Here is a 24,689-nt window from a genome sequence, read left to right as displayed (position 1 = left end):
GGTCGCCAACATCAGCTTGCAGGGACATATAGCTTTCCTTCACATACAGAGCTACACCCCCGCCCCTTTTGTCAACACGATCCCTCCTGTATAGGGTATAGCCCTCTATACCCGTGGTCCAGTCATGGGTGGAGTCCCACCAGGTCTCCGTTATCCCAATTGTTGATCTACTTGCTGCTGAATGGCCCAATTTATAGTATTTTTAAATTACTGTATCTTGTCCGATACTTTCAACTTTGTACCTGAACTTTCATTGTGAGGCCAGACTATTTCATTTACCTTCTTACAAGTCCGCTATAGTTGGCAGAATTATTCGGATATGTTTGAGAGAAGGATTTGGCCTTTGGAGTTAACAGCACCAGATTTGCAGTTGTGTGAGGGAAAAGCCTGAGAGGGTGGTCATGGCTGGGAGGTGTGGCAGAAATGCTAACTCCCTCTGTACGTATGGGGGCACATCACGAGCATATGTGATGTACCCCCACAGTGGACACATTCCACTGAGGTCAGTGGGCAAATAGGCATTTATATAGTAACAGAGGATCTGCACCTTGAGTCCACTCCCTTCATTAATGACCCTAGATCATGTACTGCTGCTGAGGAGAGGGCAGGGCATGGCTAGCCAATATTCTTAATTCTTTGTTTAAGCCTGGCAAATCTGGGGTTTTAGTTGTGGGGACTATTTCTAGTATTTGGCCATGAATGATTATCAGATGCTTGATGGAATCTGTCATGTAGGAATGGAGCCCATGTAAGTTGTACCCAGAATCCTAAAGTGGATGGCAGGCTGCATCTGAAATGTATTTTCTATGCAGTCTGAATAAAATTTACTCCAGCACATGGCATCCGTAGGGGCCCTGCTTGCCTACTCAACATGGGCAAATGCCAGGTGAAATTCACATACAGGCACCAACCTGCACCATCCCTACCTTCTGCTGACCCCCTCTTGCTTACTGATAACACATAACAGCAGCTGCTTCTGGTTTAGAGGATGAAGGAGCTGTGAATACACATGCACACTCACACCCCACCCTGTGTGTATATGCTCTGCATTCAGAGTAAGCAGGTCAGAGCCTGGGTGCACTTACTCTCCATACCAAGGCAATTCCTTTTGCTGCCTTGGGGGTAGCTGAGAGAGAAGCAAGCTCAAATCATACAGAACAGAATAGGAATAGCCATCTTATAGGGGAAAGCTGAGCATATGGCCTGCCTCAGAGCTCATGCAAGGACTAGTGCTGCAATTTGCTCAGGGAATGCGGGTGCCCAGTCTCCACTATTTTTAAAGAACTTTGGATATGCAGACTCTTAAGTGACTTTAAAGATTTCATCTTACATTTTCAAAAATGCCAGGCTGATGATGTCTGTGCTTCTGTCCTTCTACGCATAGATTGCTAGCATTATAATTTTTTGTACTGATAATTTTAAGGAAAGATGATTATAAAAAAAAAAACTAAAATGATTCTGCAGATGCTATAAACACCACTAGTCTCATATATGATAACAGATGTTTTTAAGTGCCATCAGTTTACCTGGTGCTTTGCAAACACAGCAGATGTGTGTTTTTTTCCTCCTTCCTAGGTGAACCAGGCCTCTTGATCTGCAAAATCTCACAGTTTGCTCCATTTACTGGCTACGCAGGAGCAAAGAGCCAGACAGAGAAGAAGAAGCTAAGAGATGTCTTCCAGAAAGGAGATTTATATTTCAACAGTGGTGACCTCCTAGTGATTGACCAAGACAATTTCATCTATTTCCATGACCGGGTTGGAGACACATTCCGGTTAGTTTACTTAAGACTGAAGATCATGTAAATTCATTCTTAGTTCCTTGTAATCCCTTGTACAGTGTCTCTTACATGAAAGCATACTACCCAATGTGGAAGGCACAAGACGCCTTTGTCACAAATTTCCTATTTTTGTTTATTTTGCTCAAGTAGCATATACTAGTCCACATGTTGTCTATAGCAAATTAAATTTAGGATGGTGAATGGACATGCCCATGCCTTCTTTTAAGTTTCATATTAATGAAATTCACTTCTTCATTTTTAAAATGGAAATTAAAGGGTCTTTTTTATCAAAGATGGGAAAAAAGTAAAATTGTGCCTTTTTATTAGTTTAAAAGCCCTTTTAAATGCTTGCGAGCTGGATGTGTTCCAGTCCTGGTCAGACTTAAGTAATATGGAGTGTACCATGATGTTTTGCTTCATATTTCCCTCTCCTCTTAAATCCTTGTCTCAGTGGGAATGTATTCCTTAATCCCAGTTTGAATGTGCAATGACAGAAACCATTATAACAAACACTGTTCATCAGATTTGAGTAATTTATATAGAAATGATGAAATGTTCATACTGTTTTTGTTTCCCAGGTGGAAAGGAGAAAACGTAGCTACTACTGAAGTTGCAGATATTTTAGGGTTGGTTGACTTTGTCCAAGAAGTTAATGTATATGGAGTGCCTGTACCAGGTATAAATGAAACACCTGACAGTCTGGGTAATACAAGATCTATTTACATAGCTAACATAATTTCATTCCATCCATATGATCCGTAAAAACAAAAGCAATCTCCGTCAACTTTTCTATTTTTCATATATTATATTTGGTAAATCCAATCATTCATGTGTATATAATGTCCATTAGTGGAGAAGCCTTAGTAAAAGCTTTCTTTATAGTCTTACATTTAATGGAGTCAGTTAACAGAAATACGGGAGAGGATTTGAGAATAAAAAACCACACTAGAATATAAATAGCAATTATGTTTTATAACAACCTGATCTGCAATTACTGTAACATGAGACAAAGAAAACAGTGAAAAAGGAGATTTCTGGGAAAATGTATAAGACAGTAGTTTAGGAAACTGGGTTCTCTCCTCTCACCTGTCTATAATGAGCCAAATCACCATAAGAAGTTCTGACACGGGGCTCTTCAGAATTTCTGTTCAGGCCTCTTTGATGATTATCATGGCACTTCTTTACTTACATTGGGGCTGTGCAAAGCTTCGGGTGCTGATTTGTTTTGGAGGAGATTCGGCTCGATTTGGTGACCGAATCTCCAAATCCGAATCGAATCAGGGGACCAATTAAAAGGTCCAAATCAATTTGAAGCTCTCCGACTCTATTTGGAAAAGATTTGGAGAGCTTTGGTGATTCAGGCAGTCCTCAGTGGCTGCAGCAGGGAGCTGGAGCAGACCCTGAGCTGGTTAGGAGGGGATGGGGGAGGGGACCATGGGGGACACCGCCAGCCCCTACCATGGCTGCCCCACCTCCTGGTGCTTTAAGAAAAAGCCCCCTCTCACTGGGTGCTGCCAGGCAGATGGGCAATCCTCACTGCTCCATGCTGCGTGTGGGGCTCTGCCATTAGCACCCCAGCCCCCCCTCCCATCCTGGCTGTTCTGAGAACCTGGCTCTTTGTGCTTAATGCTATAGACAGCATAGGTGATAATGCTGACCCACTTCCAATGGCTTATAAACATCCAGTTTTCACAGAATATGTGAACTTTTCCAATAGCATCATAGGCTAAGCAGTATCACTTACAAATTCTCACACAACTCCCAAAAGGCCAATGCAAAGGGATTGGAGCTGGACCACCATCATATCAGCCACCCATGCACGAAAACCACTGGGGATTTGGGGGACCCTAAAGGAAACAAGCAGCCAGTTCAGAAGCAGTTCTGTGCTAACACTCGCTACTTGGAACATGCAGCACGTGGCACTCCCTGGGCGTGGAGGAGCCGGAGAAGAGAGTTTTTCCACTCGTAACAAAAGAAAGAATACTTCTGGCTTGGGCCCATTTTTGCTTTTGTGAAGCTCCACCCATTTCTGTAACATGAAAATTCACATTACACATTTTCTGACACATCCAGTAGTTCCTCTAGCAAAATAAGGGCAGACCCAGATTAATATTCCTGAGGAGTCTATGGTTAAAAAAAACTTTAAAAATGCAGATAGCTTGAGAAAGTGGTAGATGAAAAATGGATAAAGACCCAGCTTTTAAAAAAAAATCCTTTACCTTCCTTCATTACCTACTAAAACAAAACTAGGGTTTCTCACTTTAAATAGACTTTGTTTTTACCAGCCTTTCAAGCAGAGATACATGCACAATTGCCATGGGAGAGATTTCACAAGCAAGGTAACCATGTGAATGGTGCAGAGTTCCTTATCCGCTTCTCAGATTACGTTGTCGGAGACAAGGGAAGAATAGCCTAACTCCCACTGGACTTGTAAAACCAGGTAGAAGAGGTGATTATACCCAATTACCAAATGGCCTTGCAAGAAAACAATCATATAGTTCAGAACAGTTCTTTTCTTACTATGCCATTGTACAGTTTGTTTTCTTTGCGCACAAACTTTTGTTGTTTTATGTGGTGCAAATAATTATATTTCACTCAAGTAATGCACCTGGTGTTAATTGCATATGAAAATAGACAATCTCAGAGCAGATCTAACTAATCCAGCACTTCAAGGTACAAGACTGTAATGCCCTGAACCAGGCCTTCAGAATAAGTTGAGTAAACAAAGTGGAATGCCAGGTGGTATTTTTGAGCTAAGAGTTTGAAATGGGAGAAATAAATAATCTGATGATGGTGACTAAAGATAAACTATGTGGTGGTTGCTGTCAGACTCTTATATCTTCCCTAGTTTTGCCTTGACTTTATATTCACTTTTCCTTGTTACCTGGTGATTGCCCATGTGCACAAACCTTTGTAATGCACTGACATGACCTCTGGCTGCAAAACCTTTTGTAAGGGATAGTAACTCTGTTTTCAGCTTTTTCATTTAATTTTATTTTAGGAAATAAAATACAGTCACTGCAGAAAACCACATAATGTAAGTATGTGGAAGAGCATTAGTGGGAATTTAGTATAGAGATCTGGTCTTCCCAGGACATTTGTGTTCTTGGAAGACTGGCTTTTGTCATCTTTCGTCCACCCCTGGCCAGCCCACCCAACCTTACTCCATCCCCAAAATGAACTGCTCAAAACCCCCCCACAGAGAATTAACAAATGCAAATACCAGTGCTTCTGGATAGAGATGGGGGATGAGCCACGTGGATTTAATTCCTCTTTGTTGTTACACTCTGTGGATGAGTTTAGAGAGAGAAGAATCCAGAAAGTTTGGAGGACTGCACCGTAGTACAGTATTTCTTGTTGACAGCCAGTAGATGTCATGCTGGTTGGAGTATGTTTGTGCTGTAGTATAGAGATCATCCAATTAGTTTAGACACCAGAAGTACAGAGTTCTCCATGGGATAATTTATGAGTTTTCCAGCTGAGTAAATTAGTTTGCATGGACTTCCCTGCTGCCCTAGCTGGACTGCTTCTACCACTTGAGCTAGCTTGAGTATGGCTGCATTGTCTCTCTAACTTGGAAGATTTGTGGATTAATCTGCTATATCAACAGCTTGTACAATTGTAAAATACTTTGCTACTTACCATGTTTATGATGGCATGCTGCTTTAGATTGGCTTATTTGAATTTTAACCCAGTGAATTGTTAACAAATTAGCAGCCATATATATCTTGGTGACTTTGACTTTGATTTAACTCCAGGCAGTCATATTGTTGCAGCATTAGACCTCCACCCTAAGTTCCTTTTTAAACAATACAGACCATATTTAGACCTTAAAGTGCCTAAAGGCATTGAGCCAGACTTTCAAAAGTTCAGAGGGTCTCACTTTCACTTAAGCAACAAAATAGGGAAAAAACTTAACAAAATGCTTGTCACCTAACAGTAACTGCTGTGTTATTTAAAACCACATTTTCCAAGAAGTTTGGTATTTGATGTGATGAACTTTTCAGAAAATTTGGCTCCTTCTTTTGATGGCTTAATGAAAATTGAGTTCTCTCTTGAAAAAATCTGAATACCTACTAAAATCGGAACAGAGAAAAATATTCAGGTGTGGGAAGATATAGGCTGATATCGTCCAGAATGAAGGAAGTGTGCTCTGAATGGATTTAGTGTATATCCCTATTCAGAATAAGGCAGCATCTGGGGAGTTACAGGTGTGTCAGGACCTTTCCAAGTTATAGCCAGGATCAGTCAGGTACAGGTAGGTCTCCTGTGCTATTAACACATTAGTATTAATTCCAGAATACCCTTTTTGAAAATTTAGTCACAGTCACAAATGGCCTACATGGAATTTGCTTAGCCTCAGGCCTGATTTTTGCTCCAGTGAAGGTATTTTCTTCCTTTCCTTCCCTCACCCAGTTGGATGAGTATTTACCAAGTATTAGGTCGCTTAAATGACTTTTGGACATCATGCTAGAGGATTAGAGGCAAGAAGCCTCAGATAGGGTCAGATAAATGGATATGAAACTCCCTTTTTGAGAGAGAGAAGGGTGTAGTTATTGCATCATTGTTACCAGCATCTCAAATCAGTACACTAGAGAGGTAACACTAGAGAATCTATTATATTCCCACATTACCATCAACTTTTTTCCAACTAGAAGTGTTTATACCAAAAGTACTGAAACTACACTCCAGCCTATTATTTATCTAGTTGCTCTTCCCACCCCCCAGCCATCTGCAGTAGACTTCACATTTCTATAAATAAGAGAAACAGTTAGCTCCTATGCATTAAACCCACTTGATGGTCTCCATACCATCTAGTGTCCATGCCCATGTAAATCTTAGATTGATTTAATGCATTTTAATCCAAGTAGAAGTCAAGTCAGTGTGGCACCTCATAAATGAACTAATTCAGAGTGATCTTTCATAGACTACAGCCAAGTTCATCCAATGCTAAACTGTAGCTTATGAAAGCTCATGCCTTTCTGAACAAGTTAGTCTACAAGTTGCCACTCTGCCCTGCCCTTTAACTTCTGACCAACATGGTTAACTACATTTCTTTAACCTGAGTGTTAGCGTGAGAGGTTGAATAGCAAAGGGGACCCTGCAAAGGGAAGATTTTGCCAATTCCATGAATAGATCATTCCCATAATTTAAAAACTTACTTTACATAATTCACTTGCTCAGAAACAAAACCACTGATATTTATACAGTGGAAATGTTGATGTCATCCCTAGTTATTGCCTCTAATTGTTCCTCTAGGTCATGAAGGCAGAATAGGAATGGCATCCATTCGACTAATGGAGGGCTGTGAATTCAGTGGGGAAAAGATGTACAAACATGTTCAAGACTACCTGCCAACTTATGCAAGACCTCGCTTTATCAGGATTCAGGTAAGGCAGCCTTTCTGCATCATTGCCTGCATCCTCTTCTCCCTTGTTTCCATGAGGACTTCAGATGCTTATAATTATACTGGCAGTTTTCAAAAGGCTTCCTTCTTCTTATGCTTCCTGTACATCATTATGGGAGGAGAACTGGACTCATGATGTTTCCATTCTGCCTGGAGGAAGAAATTATATGAGCACATAAGAATATAGGATACTTGATATGTTTTAACATCCCTAATAAATCAAGGGCAATACATGGACCCTCTGTTTCATTAATTTAGCACAGTGGAAGGAGCTATGTTTCCAATTAAGGCCACTATTCTGCAAATTTAGAATATGGATCCATCCACATGGAACCATTGACAGAATAGGGTCCTAAATTTGAATGTATTAATAAATAAAATCAAAGTCTTTTTTCCTTATTACTCATGGTGAAAAATATTTTTCTTACTGAAGAAAGTATTACAAAGGTAACTTGATTTGACTCTAGTATTAGCTCTGTATCTATTGCTTTTTTTTTTTTCCCCTAAAGATCATATATTTACTGGGATGGCTTAACAGAAGAGTATATACAGAGATGTTAACATCCCAAACTGCTTGATTCATCTTCAGACTTTGGGGATACTACCCACACAAAATTTATTAACTGAACATTGTACTAATTTTCCATCTGAAGTACAGCACCATACAGCCTCTTGCAGAGAATTGCATGTCTCCTGAGAGTGATCCTGCCCTTTTTCACCAGACCCAGTTTGAACTCTGACCGAGGTATATAGCACCAGGGCTCCTTAAGGAACTCCCCTTAGATCTAGCTTTCCTGTAGCTGAGGCTGTGCTAAGAGCCTGTCTTCCTGTTTTCTCTTGTTCTCGGAAGCAATTTTGCCTACATTGGTCAAGCAACTCCCTTTCTGTGACGTGAAAGAAGCTATATAGTGTGCTACACCGTTTATTTAATAGCCAACACAAGCCCTTTGTCCAGCAAAAGATTTTGCTGGATCAGGACTAAAGCAGCTGACACTATCTTACATTGAAATGTTCATGAGAATGACCAGTAGGGTCTCTGAGCCCCAGTTAAATAGGATAGTATAGGTGGCCTAACATGGCACTCTGCTGCTGTAACGTCAAGCATATCCAGGCTCCAGAAATGACTCCACATGCTGAAACCTGCAGAAACAGTTCAGGGTGAATTCAGCTGTGTAGACATTTTTTGTTAACATGTCTTTGACTCCTATTCCTGATATAATGCGATAGAGCTGCATGACATACCTGACTTCCAGATCTCAGAAGATATTAAGCATATTTGCTATACTAAACATGAATTACATTTGTATTTCAGTATTGCCCTTGAAGAAAATACAAGACTCCTTTCTTCTAAATGGTTTGATTGTTTGAAAAACAGTCCCCAGAGTCAATATTGTTCCCTTATCAATTTTTTTTTATTTTTTTTTTTATGAAGGACATCATCGAGGTCACAGGAACTTTTAAGTACCGTAAAGTGCAGTTGGTGGAGCAGGGCTTCAACCCAGCAGTTGTCAAAGATGTCCTATATTTCCTAGATAACAAGGAAAAGATGTATGTGCTGATGACACCTGCCATTTATGACTCTATACAAAACCACAGTATAAGACTGTGAGCGTCTAAAATGAATCTTTTGTAATATTCAGTTTTTAAAATATATCCTAACTTGAGAAAGTCTAGAAATCCATTTTTATGTATTGATGAAGGTTACAGTAGGTTTGTATTTGAAATCATGCTTAAATCTGACTTTTACTGATTACAGAATATGAAAAATATTTTTCTTTATTCCTTTGCTCTGCAAACTGCCCATGTACGACTGTGATGCAGACCATTGCTGTCTGACAGAACAATTGTGGCTCCTCCTCCCTTGCCCCAAACATCGTCCACTCCTTTTGTCTTATTGTTCCCTTCCACCCTTTCTCAAGCTGTCCACGCAGCCTCTTACCTTGTGCACTATCATTCCATTTCCTACTTCACTCCTTTCAGCTCACCTTCCACCATCAACCTCTATTTTTATGCCATCTGTTCCTGTTCTTATGTCTAACCTTATTCTCCCATGCTATGACTTAGGAAAGCATTTAAGTACACGATCAAATTCTTTCCTGAATTAGCCTCCAAAATAGAATCAGAAGAAGGAGAATTCAGAATTAGTAAGACATATAGTCTAGCTCATTAGCCAAATCACATTCTTGTTGTGTTTCTGTGGTGATTCACTATGTTATATATATAATTTGTAAACTCTTTTGGAGCAGGGACCTATCATCTTCTATGACTTCTGGCTTCTGTGGTGCTATATAATTAATAAACTGTAATGCTGTATTAGTTGTTCAGGAATGCATGTTCAGACACCACCCAGTCTCAAATACCACCCAGTCTTTGAAGCTCTCCTCCAAGAGCACTGCATCTGTACCCTCCTTTTTGTGCCCTTTGCCAATACACTGAGTCTTCATAAATCATTACTCTGCCCAGAGATATCAGCAGTCAGAACCATTCAGATTTATGAGCAGTTAATCTCCTATGCTGCCCATCATCTGCACACAATTTCCACTGACTTCAGCCTGCCAGAGTTACTCAATCCTTTCAAGAGATTTTCTGTCAACCAGTTGGGGCCCTGTTTTGAAAATAAGAAGGGAGGTAAGAAGGCAACACCTGGGCTTTGTGCATACACAACTAGTGCTACTTTAACTACACTTAAAACAGTATAGCCCTCTCCCACCCACTTTCAAAACCTGGTGATACCGACAGAGTGTGTTTAAGTGCAGGTAATGGAATAAGGTATCTCAATGTAAAGCACCTTTTACACAAATAAAACTGCAGCCGCACAAAGGGTTGTACTGGTGTAACTTCAGCAGTAAAAAAAAGTCATATCCATAGCCAAAACCATATGAAAACCTGTGTAGAGCAGGGCTAAGATGGCCTCAGCTGCTCTCAGAATCCCAGGGAAATCTAGGTTAGAATCTTATACTGGTCTTCCTCTATTCTAGCAGAGGAGCCCTCTTATTAAATATATTTTTAATGTACTAAATAATAATCATGCAAAAAAGTATCACCATAGTCATTTGCAACATTATCCTTTTCTGGAATTATAGTGGGGATAAGGAGGGCTGTTAAGTCAAATTGCTCATAAGCAAGTGAGTTTTTGTGGCTGGTTCAGGTTCTCCTAAGGCATGAAAACAATCACACATAATATGAGAGAAATAAGGGGAAATAACAGAGGCCAAATTTTGCACTTGTTTGTGCAAGCCATTTTGCCCCAGTGGGAGTTGTTTGATTGGATGACTGTTGCACAGATGGATCTACTGTTTGGTCTGAGCTACATTTATTCCCCAGGTCGGGCTGGCCCAGGTTCTAGTTTCCCAGGAATGGGAAAAATCTGCCTTGAGATTGTTCTGGGCAGGTGAGAGCATTACATCTATTGAACTGTAACAGGAGTTAACACACATGCCGATCTGGTTTGTTTGAATACTTCAATCTGGCAGAGCCTCTCAGAAAGTGTGGCATGAGTGAACCCCTGTCCCTGGCTGTTTGGAGGAGCTATTAGCACTCCCTGCACGCACAGGTGTGAATCAGTCCCCATAGATGTTAAGTTAAAATCAAACTGTGAGAATTCAAATACCAGTCCAGATTCATTGCGTTTTCTCATGTATTTCCAATGCCTCATGCATTTCCAGTGAAGCCTGCAGGACTTCTCTAGGCATAAGTGAGCACTGAAACTGGCATGGGTCCTTGAACAAGCTAATATTGATGAGGCAGAGATTAAAATTCTCAGATCTAATGCAAACTCTACCATGGTCTGGAAGAAAAAACTTTACATAATGTGCATAACTGATTTATTTGTTTTTTCATCAATAAATACACAAGTGTTTTGTTTCAATACAAGCACAGGAATTTACTCAATGATCTCTCATGCTGTTTACATATTGAATACAATAATATTGCATATGAATAAGCAACCTGTGGTTCTCTTCTACCTGGGGAGACCTTAAGGACCAATTTGTTTTGCACATTAAACAATTGCTTGCAGAGGACAGCAAGGCAGGTGAATACCACACTGAATGCTGCACTCAGGAAAGCTAGGGACACTGTAAAACTTGATCAGTTTTTTGAAGGCACTTTTTTTGAGCATCATGACTTCTTCAGGCAGCTTGGAGAAGATTTTATCCTCGTCGTGAGAGCTGATCTTCTCGGAGGTTGCTGCCTTTGGGTTGCTGAGCTCACGAAAGCTGGTTGTGGGCACACTGTTGCAGCTTAGGGAGCGTGCTGTCTTTTTCTTATCTTGAACAGACAGGTAGCTGAATAGGAAAGAGGACAACTTATGTTTGGAGACATCTGGGACTTCTTCTGGAAAACAGTCATCCAGAGAGTCCACCTGGCCTTCCAGCTGCTGACTGACCACAAATTTAGTGGGACTGACTGCTACCTTTTTAGGCTGCATGATTATTTTTCTGGAAGGTATCTTGTATTTTCCTTCATCTTTGGAAAACTCAGAAGTAATATTAACAGCATGAGGATTGGTGTTACTTAGTAAATTAGGGGATTTCACCCCATCAGCAGAGTTGAAGGGGTGCTGCATGTAATGCTGGTTAATGATTTGGGCAGCGGTTTGTTGAATGATGTTCCAGTCTCGCAGAACGTCCTCCTTGGTTGTGAACTGGGACGTTACAGTGAAGCGGATGATGAACTTGTCATGGATGGTAGTTGGAATGAGGAAGAGCCTGCCAGAATTATTCAGTTCTTTCAAGAGCTTTTCTGTCAACCAGTTGGGGCCCTGTTTTTAAAATAAGAAGAGGTCTCCAATTACGATTACAGTTTATATTTAGAGTTGCACCAGGCTGTAACAATTGCCAGAATTATGTTCCTTCATAGGAACTTTATTTATTGCAGTCAAGGTGGAAGACTTCATGGGATTACCGTTAATTCATTCCAAAACAATTTTTTTACCTTTAAATGAAATACAACCAGTCCAAGGTACCTCTTGGCAGGGACTTCAAAGAAGGGATCACTTTTGACCAAAGATTCAAAGTATTTGGCCATTTCAGTGCCCTGTAATTGAACATGTTAAGTGTTTTCTTCTGGTCAGTTACAAAGCAACAGGAAAGATGTAAAAATCAACTGCATATAAAAATAATTTCCCCTCCCAGAAAAAGCCTCACTCCAAAACATTAAGATTCTCAGATTTGCATAGTTATAAAGATTTCCCCAGATATATGCAAATGCAGCTATCTTATACTGCCTTATCCAAATGCCACTGAAATTGGGGGAAAGTCTCTGGCTTTAGTGGATTTTAGATCAGACCCTTATAGACAAATTTTTGGCCACTGAACTAGACTAAAGCAGTGGGCCTTATGCAGGTGTTCTCTAGGGAACCTGCCCTTTCACTTCTGAGCTGGAGTTGTCAGGAGACAAACTGCAACTATAGCTGTTACACTCAGTGGCCTGACAAATTTGCACCTAGTAAAGGTTTAAGTGGGTGTATGTGGTTATAGATGCATTAACCAGGCAGCCAACCCTCAGCCTAACTCCAAAACTATCTACTACATTGCATAATACTGCTCTGTGGCACTCACAGGTCGTTCCTTTCCCCAACATGGCCAAGCTGTACCTTGTTCCTGAAGTTTTCACTGTGTTTGTATAAGAGAAGCAAAGTTTGCACCAATGCCTTTATGCAATCAGAACTGCCACTGAACCCAACAAGAATTCTGCTTATGCAAGATGAGAGGCTGGATTCCTCTACAGCGTGTTAGCATTTTGATACATGCAAACTTCCCCTGGGGGGGAAGGGGGCAGGTCTCTTATTCAGCCTGTTCATCCTAATGAACTTAATTAACTTAGGTGCTGAGAGATGCCGGTAATGTCCTCGCACTTTTTATGTTAATTCACGTACGTGTCTGACGTGTGCTTGAAGCTTTTTCACCCCAAAGGAACGAAGCACAAACCAGAGCTTCAAAGAACGAAAGCGGCGACTCAGTGGAATCTGCCAGTGCTGTAAACAAAACAGTGTGTCGACACAGTGAAAAACCATTCAAAATTGTCCTAACACAATGCAAAAGCCTGAGTCTGCAGCCCTGTACTCAGGTTAGGGTGCCTGTTTACATGTTTTGCTTGCAGGAATTAATTTAGTAAATAACAATTAAAGGAGAATTCTGGGTTGATACTTTTCAAGGTATTCTAAAAAAATTTGTTTTGCTTCCTGAGCTGAATCCCTGTGAATGCTTAGTGCAGTAGATGCATCTCTGACTTTTTATCCCATTAGTAATGTATATTATTCCATTTCCCATTAGTGAAAGCAATTTAAGCTAATGTCCCAATTCAGGAAAATGCTTGAAAAAAATGTTCAGTTCATTGCAGGAGAAGACAACAATAACCCCCTCATCTACATGTATAAGTTCTGTCCTGAATATACATTTTTTCCTGAATTGGAGGCTGCACAATGAGAACAGACAAGACAAATGAGACTACATGAGTTAGAAAAAGCAGTGGCAGCCATCTGAAAGGGAAACAGATATCATCCCTTATTAAAAAGAAAACTACATCAAAGAATTCAAGAAAGAGCATGGCCACCATTTAACCGCCAGAGGGAGCCATATCGTCCAACGAAAAAACAACTCATAGGAAGAAAGAAAACAATTGCCTTTCTCAAGACCTTAGTGAGATCATCACTGAAACACTGGTCTATACAATACTGTTTTGTTATATTGTGTTCAGATTCAGTCAGATAGATCCAAAGTGATATGTTTCTTAGCTCACCACCAATGGAGCAACTAAAGAATACTGAATTAATTTGGTTGCTGTTTAATTTTATTTCTACCCTGGAGAACTTATACAATCTTTTCTCCTATGCCTGATAGAGGGTGTTTGTGCCCAAAAGCTTGCAATTAAAGAATTTGGTTTGCAAAAATCTAGTTGGTCTAATAAAAGATATCACCTCTACCCCAAGTCCTTATTACTTTTGTTTTAAAAACAAGGCATTTCTATATATAGTCCCCTTTAACATTTATCAGAATTATTCAGCTAGGTTGAAGTAAGACAGACTAATAAACAACACAAACATGTAAAAGCTCCAGCAACTACAACACAACATATTGCAAGGAAGTGACCTTATTCTGGCAGAGGTACTGGGTAGACTCTCAGCTAGTATAAATTAGTGTAGCTCCAATTAAGTCAATGGAGCTGGACTACTTTTTGTCACCTGAGGATTTGGCCCATGGATTTGGCCCATTTACTAATACATGCAGACAAAACACTCTCCAGGACAACAGGAGACTAGGGCCAAGTTTTATTTAACTACTTCAATTTGTGTCTGATCTTTAAGAGTTTCTATGCAGTTTTATAAATTTAATAAGTTTTAAAAGTTTGATTCACACTGCATTTACACATCATTATAAATATTCCTGCCATAGTGCTAAACAAGCTCCAGGAGTATTTGGCATTTTCTACACAAATGTTCTCTAGGAAATGTAAGAGAGGAGCTTACACAGTGACTTACCATGAAATCAGTGGCTGCCCCCGAGTTGGCATGTCTGAGGTAGACAGGATTAACACTGAAGGTTTGCTGTAATTTGTACTTGTCTTTGACCCTATTAACGGTAGAACGAATTGTACTTAGTAAAAAAATGCCTGATGAAAACCTGGCATTTTTTATGGTGTACACTGAGTGCTTGCTCGTCATGTGTTGTGACTCTACTCACCAGAATCCAGTGCAATCAAAATGAACCATCATCCATTTGGAAGGGTTAAAAGTAAACGAGTCTGCATATTCAATTCCATCCAAAAATGATCGAAATTCTGGGCACAGAAATGCAGTTCCGGCATATGCAGCGTCAATATGAAGCCAGAGTCCCTCTGTGTCACCTGTAGAAATTGAGACAGTTGCGTTGCATTCTGGACTAACATTAAGTCTTTTTCTCTCTGGAGGGAGAGGTTTAAATTGTCCTTCAGGTACAAGAGGCAGAGTTGGAAGCAAGACCAACCAGTCCATCCCAAGATGTCCAGTACCAAATCTTTGGCTCCAAAACACCCAGACACTGGGAGAGTTGGATCCAAATAGGCCCTTTTGTACTGCGGAGCAGAACCTTTGCCAAAGCCACTAATCCTAGCCAGTCAGTTTTTGAGTGTAAGTTCCTGTCCTCTGCATTTAAATGGAATAAAATTCATCTCCCACAGCCCTGGGCAAAGTCAGAGTAAAGGTACTATGACAAAGAATTGGGGTCTTAAATATACCCATCCAATGTAAAACCCCTCTACGGGCTCTGGGTGCATATTGTTCAGAGTCTGGGTTTGAATAGGATCCACAACCACTTTGCATACCATTTAAACACAAAGCTAGAAGCCAAAACAAGGTCCTTCCAACTGTCAAAACTCTGGTGCTGGTGGACTACACTGAGCAGGGACCAAGCCTAATTCCATCAAATGCATAAGTGATGGGGGGTTTTTTGTTTGTTTTTATTTTGAAAAAAAATTATATACACACACACACACACCCCATCTAGCATAACCTTTCCATCACACACCTTAAACCACATCTAGAAACCCTTGCACACCCATTCTGTGACTGTCCCGCAGTGGTTCTGGGAAGGGACAGTCACAGAATGGGTTTGCAGGGGTTTCTAAATGTGATTTAAGGTATGTGAATGGAAAGGGCACCCAGGGAACCACTGCTTGTGGGCAAGATTCATCCTTTTTGAGTGGAACTTGCTTTAAAACAGGGAAAGGCAATCCCCAGCACATGTGCCAATTAGTGACACATAGAGACATTTTCTCTGGCACTCCAGGACATGTGCTAAGAAAAATGCCTTTTAAAAAAATTATTATTTTTTTAAGTGGCTGCACAGCTCCCATTGCAGCAGGAGGCACTGGGGACAGGGTGAGGAGAGCACAGGCAGGGATGCAGGGAGGCTGCTTGTGTTCTGCTGACCTTGCCCCCATGTCTGTGGTGGTGCTGAGTTTCACAACGTTTCACAAATTCAGCCACAGGCACCAAGGGCAGGGTCAGCAGAATGTGACTGCATCCCTGCCTGTGCTTTCTTTACCCCACCCCTGGTGCCTGCCTCGGCACTGGGAGCTTTTATGAAGTTTTGTGAAACTCTCAGCACCACCACACAGTCATCGGGAGCCCCTCTCCCCCTGCATATATTAGGGAAGCACATGGCTCTGGGCTACAGACAACTCAGTAGCCTGTTGGTACCGGTTTCTGTGCTTTGCAAACTGAGAGTTTAATGTTGCATATTATTCAGTTTATGCTCCCTCTCAAACCAGTTTCTGCTATTCAGTTTATTTTGCTCCATTAAATCATTTCTTGTTCAGTTTTTTTACTCTTAAACCAGTTCATATTGTTCAATTTTTTACTTTCTTAAAACAGTTCATATTCAGTTTATTTTGATCTCTCTACTTTGTATTCCTAAATTTCAACATTTCATATTGTTCACTTTTTGTGTGTTTTCCTGCTCTCTGATTGCTTTCTTGGAAATACTTACCCAGATTTGTATGGACTCCAAATAATTCAAGTCTTTCTGATTTTCTGCTTTCTGTTTGCTGGTTTACATTGTTTGCCCTGCCTTTGGTTTGCATGAACTACAGGAAACTGTACAGTTGGAAGGCATACAAAGGTATTATATGAAGTTTTATTTATTGTCACCAGACTTAGAATTTTTAGAAAACCTGGTATTTACTGTTAAAAAAAGCAACATTTATGATTATTAACTATATTAATATGCAGTGCATCCTACCATGTACCCCCTGCCCAGGTTTTGGTTTTTTTGCATGCCAGGACTCTGGCACCTTACCAGGTAGACACTGGTTTTTTCAGCACTCCAGTCAAAACTTTGCCTGCCCCTGCTTTAAAACAACCTGAACAAAATATCATAGAAGCCAAAGGAAAAATTCCCATTGACTCCTTTGAAGAGGCTGTAAAAGCTGAGTGGTAGTGTTTTTTCTGCTCATTCTTGGCTCCACAGAAAACCCACAATTTCTATATGCTTATTGCTCACAAGATAACAGACACTTACAAATGGGACCCAGCTCTGCTAGGCTGTCAAAAGCACAGACTCCAGTGGTACCCAAAGTTGCACAAACCTGAAGAAGAAAAGCAGACATGTCACAGTAGTTTTAAATAAATCAGCCCTTTTTATTCAACATTTTAAAGCAAATTATGCTAAACATTTGGTCAGAGTTGGAGGATATATTACTATTTGAATAGATTAGCATGCTAATTATTCAGATTATTTCAAACATTAATTCCTTATCTTTAATACAGGGGCAACATCTTTCACCACCACCCAGAGGCCAGGACCAAGAGCAGGAAAACAAACTTACAAAGACGGGGACTAGGCCTTGTTTCCTGTCCTCTTCAATGGCTCTCCTCAGGGTCTTGCCTCTGAGGGAAAACTGTTCATCCACAGGCAGAAATTTCATCTTCACAAGAGAAATCAAGCCTGCCTTCTCTACAGAGGAGTGAGCCTTAGAAGAACACAAGTGAAGACACCAATGTGGAGAGTTTTCTAATGGCTGTACTTTAGTTAAAGAAGAGTGACTGCCACAAAAGCCTGAGACATAGTTCAGCATCATAGTTCAAGGGAACAAAAGCCAAATTTAAGTTTTTACTATCTAGGTTTGTCAGGTCTCTTGAATCTTCTAATTAGTCACCATTACTGTGTTCACTTTTCTCAAACAGAATAGGTTTCCCCCATGCTCTTTCCCTGTATCAAGTGTAAAGGGACTGCCCGGGAAGGGATCCCGTCAGCCTATTCCATCTGCAGTAGCTTTAGGAAGGAGAGGAAAGAAAGTGGTTTTATAACATGTCTAGAACAATCAAGCAAGTCTGGGCTCTGGTGGCCTCAGGGGCCCTTGTGGAGAATGTCCTTCTGCTTATATCAAAGGAGATCCAGCTCAACCATCTCTGTCACCTCCACTGACAGTACATTGTGGGGAGAAGAGATGTTAACACAGCACGTTATTGAGCAGAGGGGCAGCACTGTGCAGGCTGCACTGGCTCCTCCTCGACTTGTGGGGAAAGGACAGTTGTGGACTTCGCTGACGCAACTGGGTTCTCTGCGCTGGAGTGAAAAGTCTACAAGGAAACAGTGGCAGGAGCTCAGCACCCAGCTACTGGCGCAAGTCTGCCAAATCTAGGAAGGAAGAAGGTTGTGTGGTTAAAGTGCAGGAGTTGAAACTAAGAGAAGGGGGCTCTACTGCTGCTGCTGGGACCATACAGAAGTCACTTCCCTGCGCTGGGCCTGGCTTCCCCAGCTGTAGCACACGAGCAGCAGTTCTCACCCGGGCAGCATCGTGCACATTTGTCAAGCACTCTGGCTCCCGATATAGCAGGGCCAACACAGAAGCAAACAGGGTGATGCATAAGAATGGGAACCTACTTGATCAGATGCGTAAGCAATGAGCCGAGAGTTCAGAGTTGACTCATCAGCATCTGGCTCAGAAACCTTCATCTCCAGGATTTTATTTTTCCTTGCTGCCAGCAGAGCAATAAGGGTGGATTCACTCACAGTACTCTGCCAAGAAACAGCAGGTTAATCAAGGCAGGATAACGCAGACAGGCTTTCCTTCTAGCTTGCTTCTTTGGCATGCATTTGCTGTTGTCGCTGAAGCATGTCACTCCCATCTCCAACTTTCTTCCCAGCACCAGTTGTATCATATGCCATGTGGCATCATTAATCACTTCAGCATGCTGGTAAGCTTGGTGGGCCAGAAGTAGAAAACAATGCATTTTAACTATCCTTTGTTTTCTTATATTATTCAGCTTGGGGATTAACAATTCCATAAAGAAATGTCATATATGCCACAGAGACCACAGCCCGGAGACTTTGCCACAGGTAAAACCTTCCCCATCTCTGACTACAAAGGGAGTTCTGTTTGAGCAGAGAAAAAGCAGTTCTGAGTGGTTGCAAAACAATTCAGCCAAACACCCTCCTGAGCCCTCCTACCTGGAGTACTCCCCCTCCCCTGCTGTCTGGGTGGTGGTGCAGGAATGTTTCTGGGAGACCCAGCAGTTTAGCCAGCCAGTCCATGACATTCATTTCCAGTTCTGTACAGGCTGGGCTGGAGGCCTAGAAATGGAAAAAGAGAAAAGCTGATGCGTCTTAATTCATCCTGTAATTCATCCAAATGGCATTTGAGAGTGTGACCCTCCAGCCACAAACTCCACATTACATTTTCCTTCCTTGCCAATGTGACAGTTCTTCAGCTATCCCAGAGGATGTCTATCTAGGCAGGAAGTGACAAGGGCATGGATTGCTGTGCTGAGAAGGAAGCGGAAGGAGGCTATTTCATGGATGCTAACTGAGGGTAGACAGAGAAAACGTGGTCTATGGTTGAAGCACTGCTCTGGGACTCAGTTGCAAGCCTTTGCCACAGGCATCTTCTGGGACTTTGGGCAAATTCATCCTCTGTAAAATAGAGGGAGCCATGTTCCTTTTCTCCCACCCTTTACTGTCTTGCCTGTTTAGATGGCAAACTCCTTCATTCTGGTTAGATATATGTACAAGACACAGCGCTATAGTCATTACTATAATACAAATCATACAACTTTTGTTTGTTTTTGCAGCATGGGCATCCATGCTGAGAGCGCCATTAAGGGAGACCTCCAAGCCCTACACCATTCTTACCAGTGGCAGTTGTGCTCCTTGAACAGCAGGAGCGCACAGACTCCACCAGTGTCCTCGAAATACTTTTTCTGCCTTACAAACATCACCTCAGGGTTTGCTGAGACTAATTTGTCCATTGGACTGCCCAGTAGCCAAGAGACAATATATAATGAATCCACTTAAACCTAGAGTTGTATGGATTGCTGTGCATGATAAACTCCATTATCATCATCATTATCATCATGCAACAGTCGTCATCTCAAGTCTCTATCAGTGAAGAACAGAAGCAATAAGAAGGATGTTAATAGCTGATCAGCAATTGCTTATCAACATGGAAATCTCTTTTCATTGAAATATAACACAATTCTAGATCATAAGGAGGGATATGAACTATGTCTGTGTGCTAAGAGAGTTTACAGTAGAAATGCACTGCTTTTCAAATGGACGTAAAATGGTGTCCTATGGCTAAAGGCATGGGCATCACCACTACCCAAAAAACCCAGGGGCTTCAGGATGTCCAAGAGATCTGAAGCATCATAGTGAAGTAGCTAATATAGCAGAGAGACTGACACATGCTCAAAGACTCCTAGGCAGGAGATCACATACAGCCAGATTTAGAAAAAACACCCCCCCCCCATTTTGTTCCTTTGATGGGTCTACATAGCCTGATGGAGAACTAAGGGCCCAGCTGGGATAAGCTAAGCTCACACTGGACCTGAGGTGTGATCCAGCCAGGCCTCCATAACAACCACAAGATCAGAGACTTGTCAGCAGAGACTTGATCATGGGTGGTAGAGGCTTTATTGCTTATGGATCTTGTTTAAAATAACAACAGTGCTGGGTAATTTAGAGTCTGTTGCCAGAGGTTGCCGAGCCAAGAAAACCACGTGCCTTCTTAAAGGCCTTTTATGCCTACAAAAATCTTACCCTATGTGCTAAAAAATAAAATAATGACACCGAAAAACATTTCAGATTCCTTCACACAAAATACAGTTTTACCTTTTAATTCTGCAAACAACTTGAAGTGGTCTGACCCCCTATCTAGCCTAACCTGATTCATAATAAAGACCAAATAATTATTAGATGTAATATATACCCATGTGAATCCCAAGCAGTTAATAGCATCAGCCAGCATATCTCCCAGCAGGGAAGGCCAGGAGTTAAGAGCTGGAAAATAGGCATGCATATGTGGACTCTGCCAGTGGACAACCTAGAGCAGAAGATACAGATAAATTAATATCTAGAAATGTCACAGAACTCTGAACCCGCTGTGGAAATTAACAGAGTACGAGAGAAACCTGCACAGATTATAGATCTGGCAACTACCAGTTCCAAAGATAACGTCAGCAGCAGAGAAGCATTGTCCAGAGATAGTAATGTGCTGTGATTAGATAAATTCCAATCTAAGAAAGCAACATTTATCTAAATTAAACACATCCCCACATTTTCAAACAGGAAATAATGGACGTTTGACAGCGTCCCCTTGATTTAAGGAGATTTAACTGAGCCAGGTTGCTGAAACAAGGTGACTGTTGTTCATTTCACCATTGTTGAAATAACAACTTTATTAATCACAGAGAACAGTCTGCAATTAATATTAATCATTTTAGTGAGGCACCTTTTGCACCCTTGGAAAAAGGGAGGCTGGAGTGCTGGTCAATAATTTTAAAAAGATAAAATTAAATCCTTCCTCAAAGTACAGAACAGCTAAAGTAGAAATATCCATAAAATAAATTTTGGAGGTACCTTTTACAGGACTTCTCTATAAAAAAATATTTAACTAGCCTGCATATTTTCCCTTAGCATAATACTACACACATATTTAGTGTGAAAGACTGCTCTTATGATTTAGCACAGGTGATACAAGTCTTATTTGTGTGCAACCTTGGACAAAGGTTCACTTTTCCTACTTGCAAAGTGGGGATAATGCTGCTTGCCATGGCAGGATACTGAGGCTGCTTTCACTAATGCTAGTAAAGTGCAATCACCTCCTCAATAAAAACTGCTGCACAAAGAAAAAACACGATGATCATTTATCAAATATAATACTTTTAGAGAGTAAGAATTCATTCTGGTTCCTGAAATTCTGCCTGTCATTTGAAATGCAATAGTAATTGCATGGATCTTCCTTATTGAAATGTCTCAGTTTTACTTTACAATTTTAACATACTTTACTTGTTTAATGCAGTTCCCCCGGGGTCTGCTTGTTCCCTGATACAGGTGTTCAAATGACATAGTGATGATAATCCTTCCCCAGCATGATTCTACTCCAGTTCTTACCCCAGGCATAATAATCTTCTCAATGTCTCTGAAGATGTCGTCCCAGCTGTCTGACTCCATGGGTGCACTGTCTGGCAACTGAACTCTCATATAGCCAGGCTGCACATCAGGAATCACCCGTCTCTCTCTCACATTGGTCAGGTACTGGCAAATGTAATCCACCATTTCTTTCCCTGGAAGATGCACATTTTGTACTTTAAGGTTAGACCAGAGGAACAGCAGCACATGGCAGTTCTCATATACACACAAAGCATTTTTCTATCCACCTTTGTTAGGCTCAGCATGCTCACCCCGGAAGTTCATCAAGGATTTAATTTACTAGGCTAGACAGAATTAAGTCAACCTCCTGCATCTTCTAAGTGTTTGGATTTTTTAAAAATTGTACATCACATGCCTCCCATGAGTGACACAGCAATAACAAATACCATGCCAGAGCTGTCAGTTTTAAGAAACACCAAGGCAAAAGTGCTTTGGAGTATTTGCAGCATATCCAGTCTCAAATCCCCCCCATCTGAGTAGGTCAGGCGGGCAAAGAAACTTTGCTGATGTCAAAAGCTTAAATGAGGAGCTTACTAGGTACAGTGAAATCTGCCCTGGAAACAATTATATTTGGCAATCTCTTCACAGTGACCATTTTAAAGTAAGATGGGGGTTTCCAGTTCAGATTGGTAAATTTTCATTAGGGATTAACTTCTGCTCAGTGACTGATTTGAACTGGGCCCTAGAAAGTTTCTTTGAAATGTGTGACCTTATAATACCCTCATGCCTCAGCATTTACCTGTCAATAAACTTGTTTCCTTGCCCATATAATAAAACACCGTCATATCGCAAACTAGTGGTATCAGTTCACTATATCTTGGAACAGCCTTATATTGTCTGCAAACACCTTGCTACGCCTGTGTTCCTAGAAAACACACACCACATACACCATGACTTTCAGATAGTCCTCTCAAAGGCTTTATTATTATTATTCTGTTTCTGGGAAAAAATTGTGTTAGCCAGAGTCATGAGATATGGGGGTTATCCACTGGCTCCCTCTGTGATCTCAGGTGAGTCACTTCAAGTCTTTGCATCTCCGGTTCCCTGACTGCAAAGGGGCTCATAGTCCTTATACCACCTTTGTAAAGAGCTTCAAGACTGTGGATGAAAAGTGCTACTTAAGATATCATCATTATCACATACTTTGAAAGTGACTGACATCAGGTTTTAGAGAGAAAAAAAAAAAGAGAACGCTCTTCCCCTAAGTCGTCACTGCTTCCCTTATTCTTCCCCTCTGTACTAGTCAGGCACTACAACCCCTCTTATTTTTCCTGAAACAACTGAGTGTCTCTGGGTTCCTTCTCCAGTTGGACACTCTCCACTGCTTGCTTCGGACAACATGTGTAATTTTTAAGAGTCAAAAAGTCTAAAATTAGTCTAAAATTTAGACTACATTAAGGATATTAATGGCACTGAACTTCGAGCTGATGCACCACTTGGCCTCCACGCTGACAAAAATGGAGTTTCAGAAAGGCCAGATACAGATGTTACACTTTCACCAGCATAAATGATCAGAAACTGGTCTATACCCATAACAGAAGTTCAGCACACGGAGACTGCTTCAAAAATGGTGGAATCCAGTCTAAGATTTGTACCCTGCACCAAAGAACGAACACGTATTCTGTTCACTGCCGATCTAGATTACACTGACTACCAAAAACATGCAACTTAGACAGATCCCACCTCAGGCTTTTTGAATGCAAGTACCTAGTCAGAGTGTCAGTCATGACAGCATATGACCCAGGGTACACGTGGCAAGCCCCTAATAAGGTTAATCTAGAAAGGCAGAGCTTTGAACCGTCTCTTAGGGCTTTGTTGTTAACGACAAAGAAAGAAAACAACTGCCTGACATTAAAGCCATCCTCAGAAGCTCCTCCTTGGGGGTACTCCACAAGATACCACTCTTTCCATTACTTCCCCTTCGCCTGTGTGCAGTGTGCCTGCATGCATATGGCCAGCCAGGTTCACTGCAGGGTGCAGACTCCTCCGAGACCCGGGTGGCACTGCCAGCCCTGCAGTCCTCCCTCAGTACACACGTGCCACCCCCGTCACAGACCCCCCCAGAGCCCTGCCACAGAGGCTTCTTCCTCACTCACCTCTCTGTTTGTACTCCCCAGGCTCCATGGCGATTCCTTCCCAAATCACCTGTTCAGTGGTCTGCAAATCGCACTGTCCTCTCTTAGCTGCTGACTGTTCATCCCTCAGTTTTTATACTGCTCTTTATCAGCCAGAGACAAGCATCACAGAGGAGTTCACATAGGCAGGTCACTGGGGACAGTTTATCTAACTCCTCCCCACTCGATGCCCCTGTGAGCTCTATGTGCTTTTCCTCCTGCCTCTTTGATGTCACAGACAATGTCTTCTAGATGATTTGTTGCTACAGTAATCATGGGAACACAGCTCAGGTAAGTAGGAATCAAAAATCATTCTAGCAAATAGCAATCTAAATGATCCGAGTATAATACCCTGGTTTAGTGCTTGTAGTTGGGTTCCACAGTCCACAGGAAGGAGAAAGGCCTGCTACTTAGTGGCCACATTTACATGAAATGTTGACTGCATAGTAGCCCAAGGCTACTGTGGAGTAGCATTGCAT

General features: G+C 41.4%; 2 protein-coding genes across 3 annotated transcripts in view; one reads left to right on the top strand and one right to left on the bottom strand.

Annotated features, from left to right (window-relative positions):
• The window catches only part of SLC27A2 (solute carrier family 27 member 2), a gene marked incomplete at its 5' end in the record, with an annotated part of 25,447 nt that extends 15,600 nt beyond the window's left edge, over positions 1-9,847 (top strand). Inside the window, 4 exons of the mRNA XM_019533166.1 lie at positions 1,576-1,774; positions 2,359-2,456; positions 7,040-7,170; positions 8,620-9,847. Coding sequence (XP_019388711.1) covers positions 1,576-1,774; positions 2,359-2,456; positions 7,040-7,170; positions 8,620-8,796 — 605 coding nt within the window. The remainder of the gene's footprint in view (positions 1-1,575; positions 1,775-2,358; positions 2,457-7,039; positions 7,171-8,619) is intronic.
• Positions 9,848-10,994: 1,147 nt separating this feature from the next.
• On the bottom strand, positions 10,995-24,335 carry HDC (histidine decarboxylase). Of its 2 annotated transcripts, none has more exons than XM_019533677.1 (12): positions 24,193-24,335; positions 22,058-22,230; positions 20,874-20,987; positions 19,118-19,240; positions 18,551-18,685; positions 17,493-17,636; positions 17,186-17,252; positions 14,870-15,032; positions 14,668-14,758; positions 13,066-13,164; positions 12,123-12,224; positions 10,995-11,949 (listed from the first exon to the last, which is right to left on the bottom strand). In XM_019533677.1, the coding sequence occupies exons 1-12, from the start codon at positions 24,218-24,220 to the stop codon at positions 11,188-11,190; spliced, it is 2,001 nt and encodes a 666-aa protein (XP_019389222.1). In that variant the 5' UTR covers positions 24,221-24,335; the 3' UTR covers positions 10,995-11,187. The 2 variants fall into 2 exon arrangements, with proteins under 2 accessions (XP_019389222.1, XP_019389221.1); XM_019533676.1 differs by lacking the exon at positions 24,193-24,335 and adding an exon at positions 22,836-22,945.
• Positions 24,336-24,689: the final 354 nt, after the last annotated feature.

The sequence above is a fragment of the Crocodylus porosus genome, unplaced genomic scaffold (assembly GCF_001723895.1).
Source record: "Crocodylus porosus isolate Cpor-Errol unplaced genomic scaffold, CroPor_comp1, whole genome shotgun sequence".
In the NCBI taxonomy this organism is placed as follows: Eukaryota; Metazoa; Chordata; order Crocodylia; family Crocodylidae; genus Crocodylus; species Crocodylus porosus.
The sequence above is the reverse complement of the archived record's forward strand: the minus strand, read 5'-3'. Positions and strand labels throughout refer to the sequence as shown.

Coding starts and splice junctions, on each gene's coding strand:
- HDC (XM_019533676.1), bottom strand. CDS start 22,881: ATGACGGTGTTTTATTATATGGGCAAGGAAACAAGTTTATTGACAG. Junction 20,988..22,057: donor AGAAGATTATTATGCCTGGG/GTAAGAACTGGA, acceptor CTTCTGCTCTAG/GTTGTCCACTGGCAGAGTCC. Junction 17,637..18,550: donor TTGCTTACGCATCTGATCAA/GTAGGTTCCCAT, acceptor TGTTCTTCTAAG/GCTCACTCCTCTGTAGAGAA.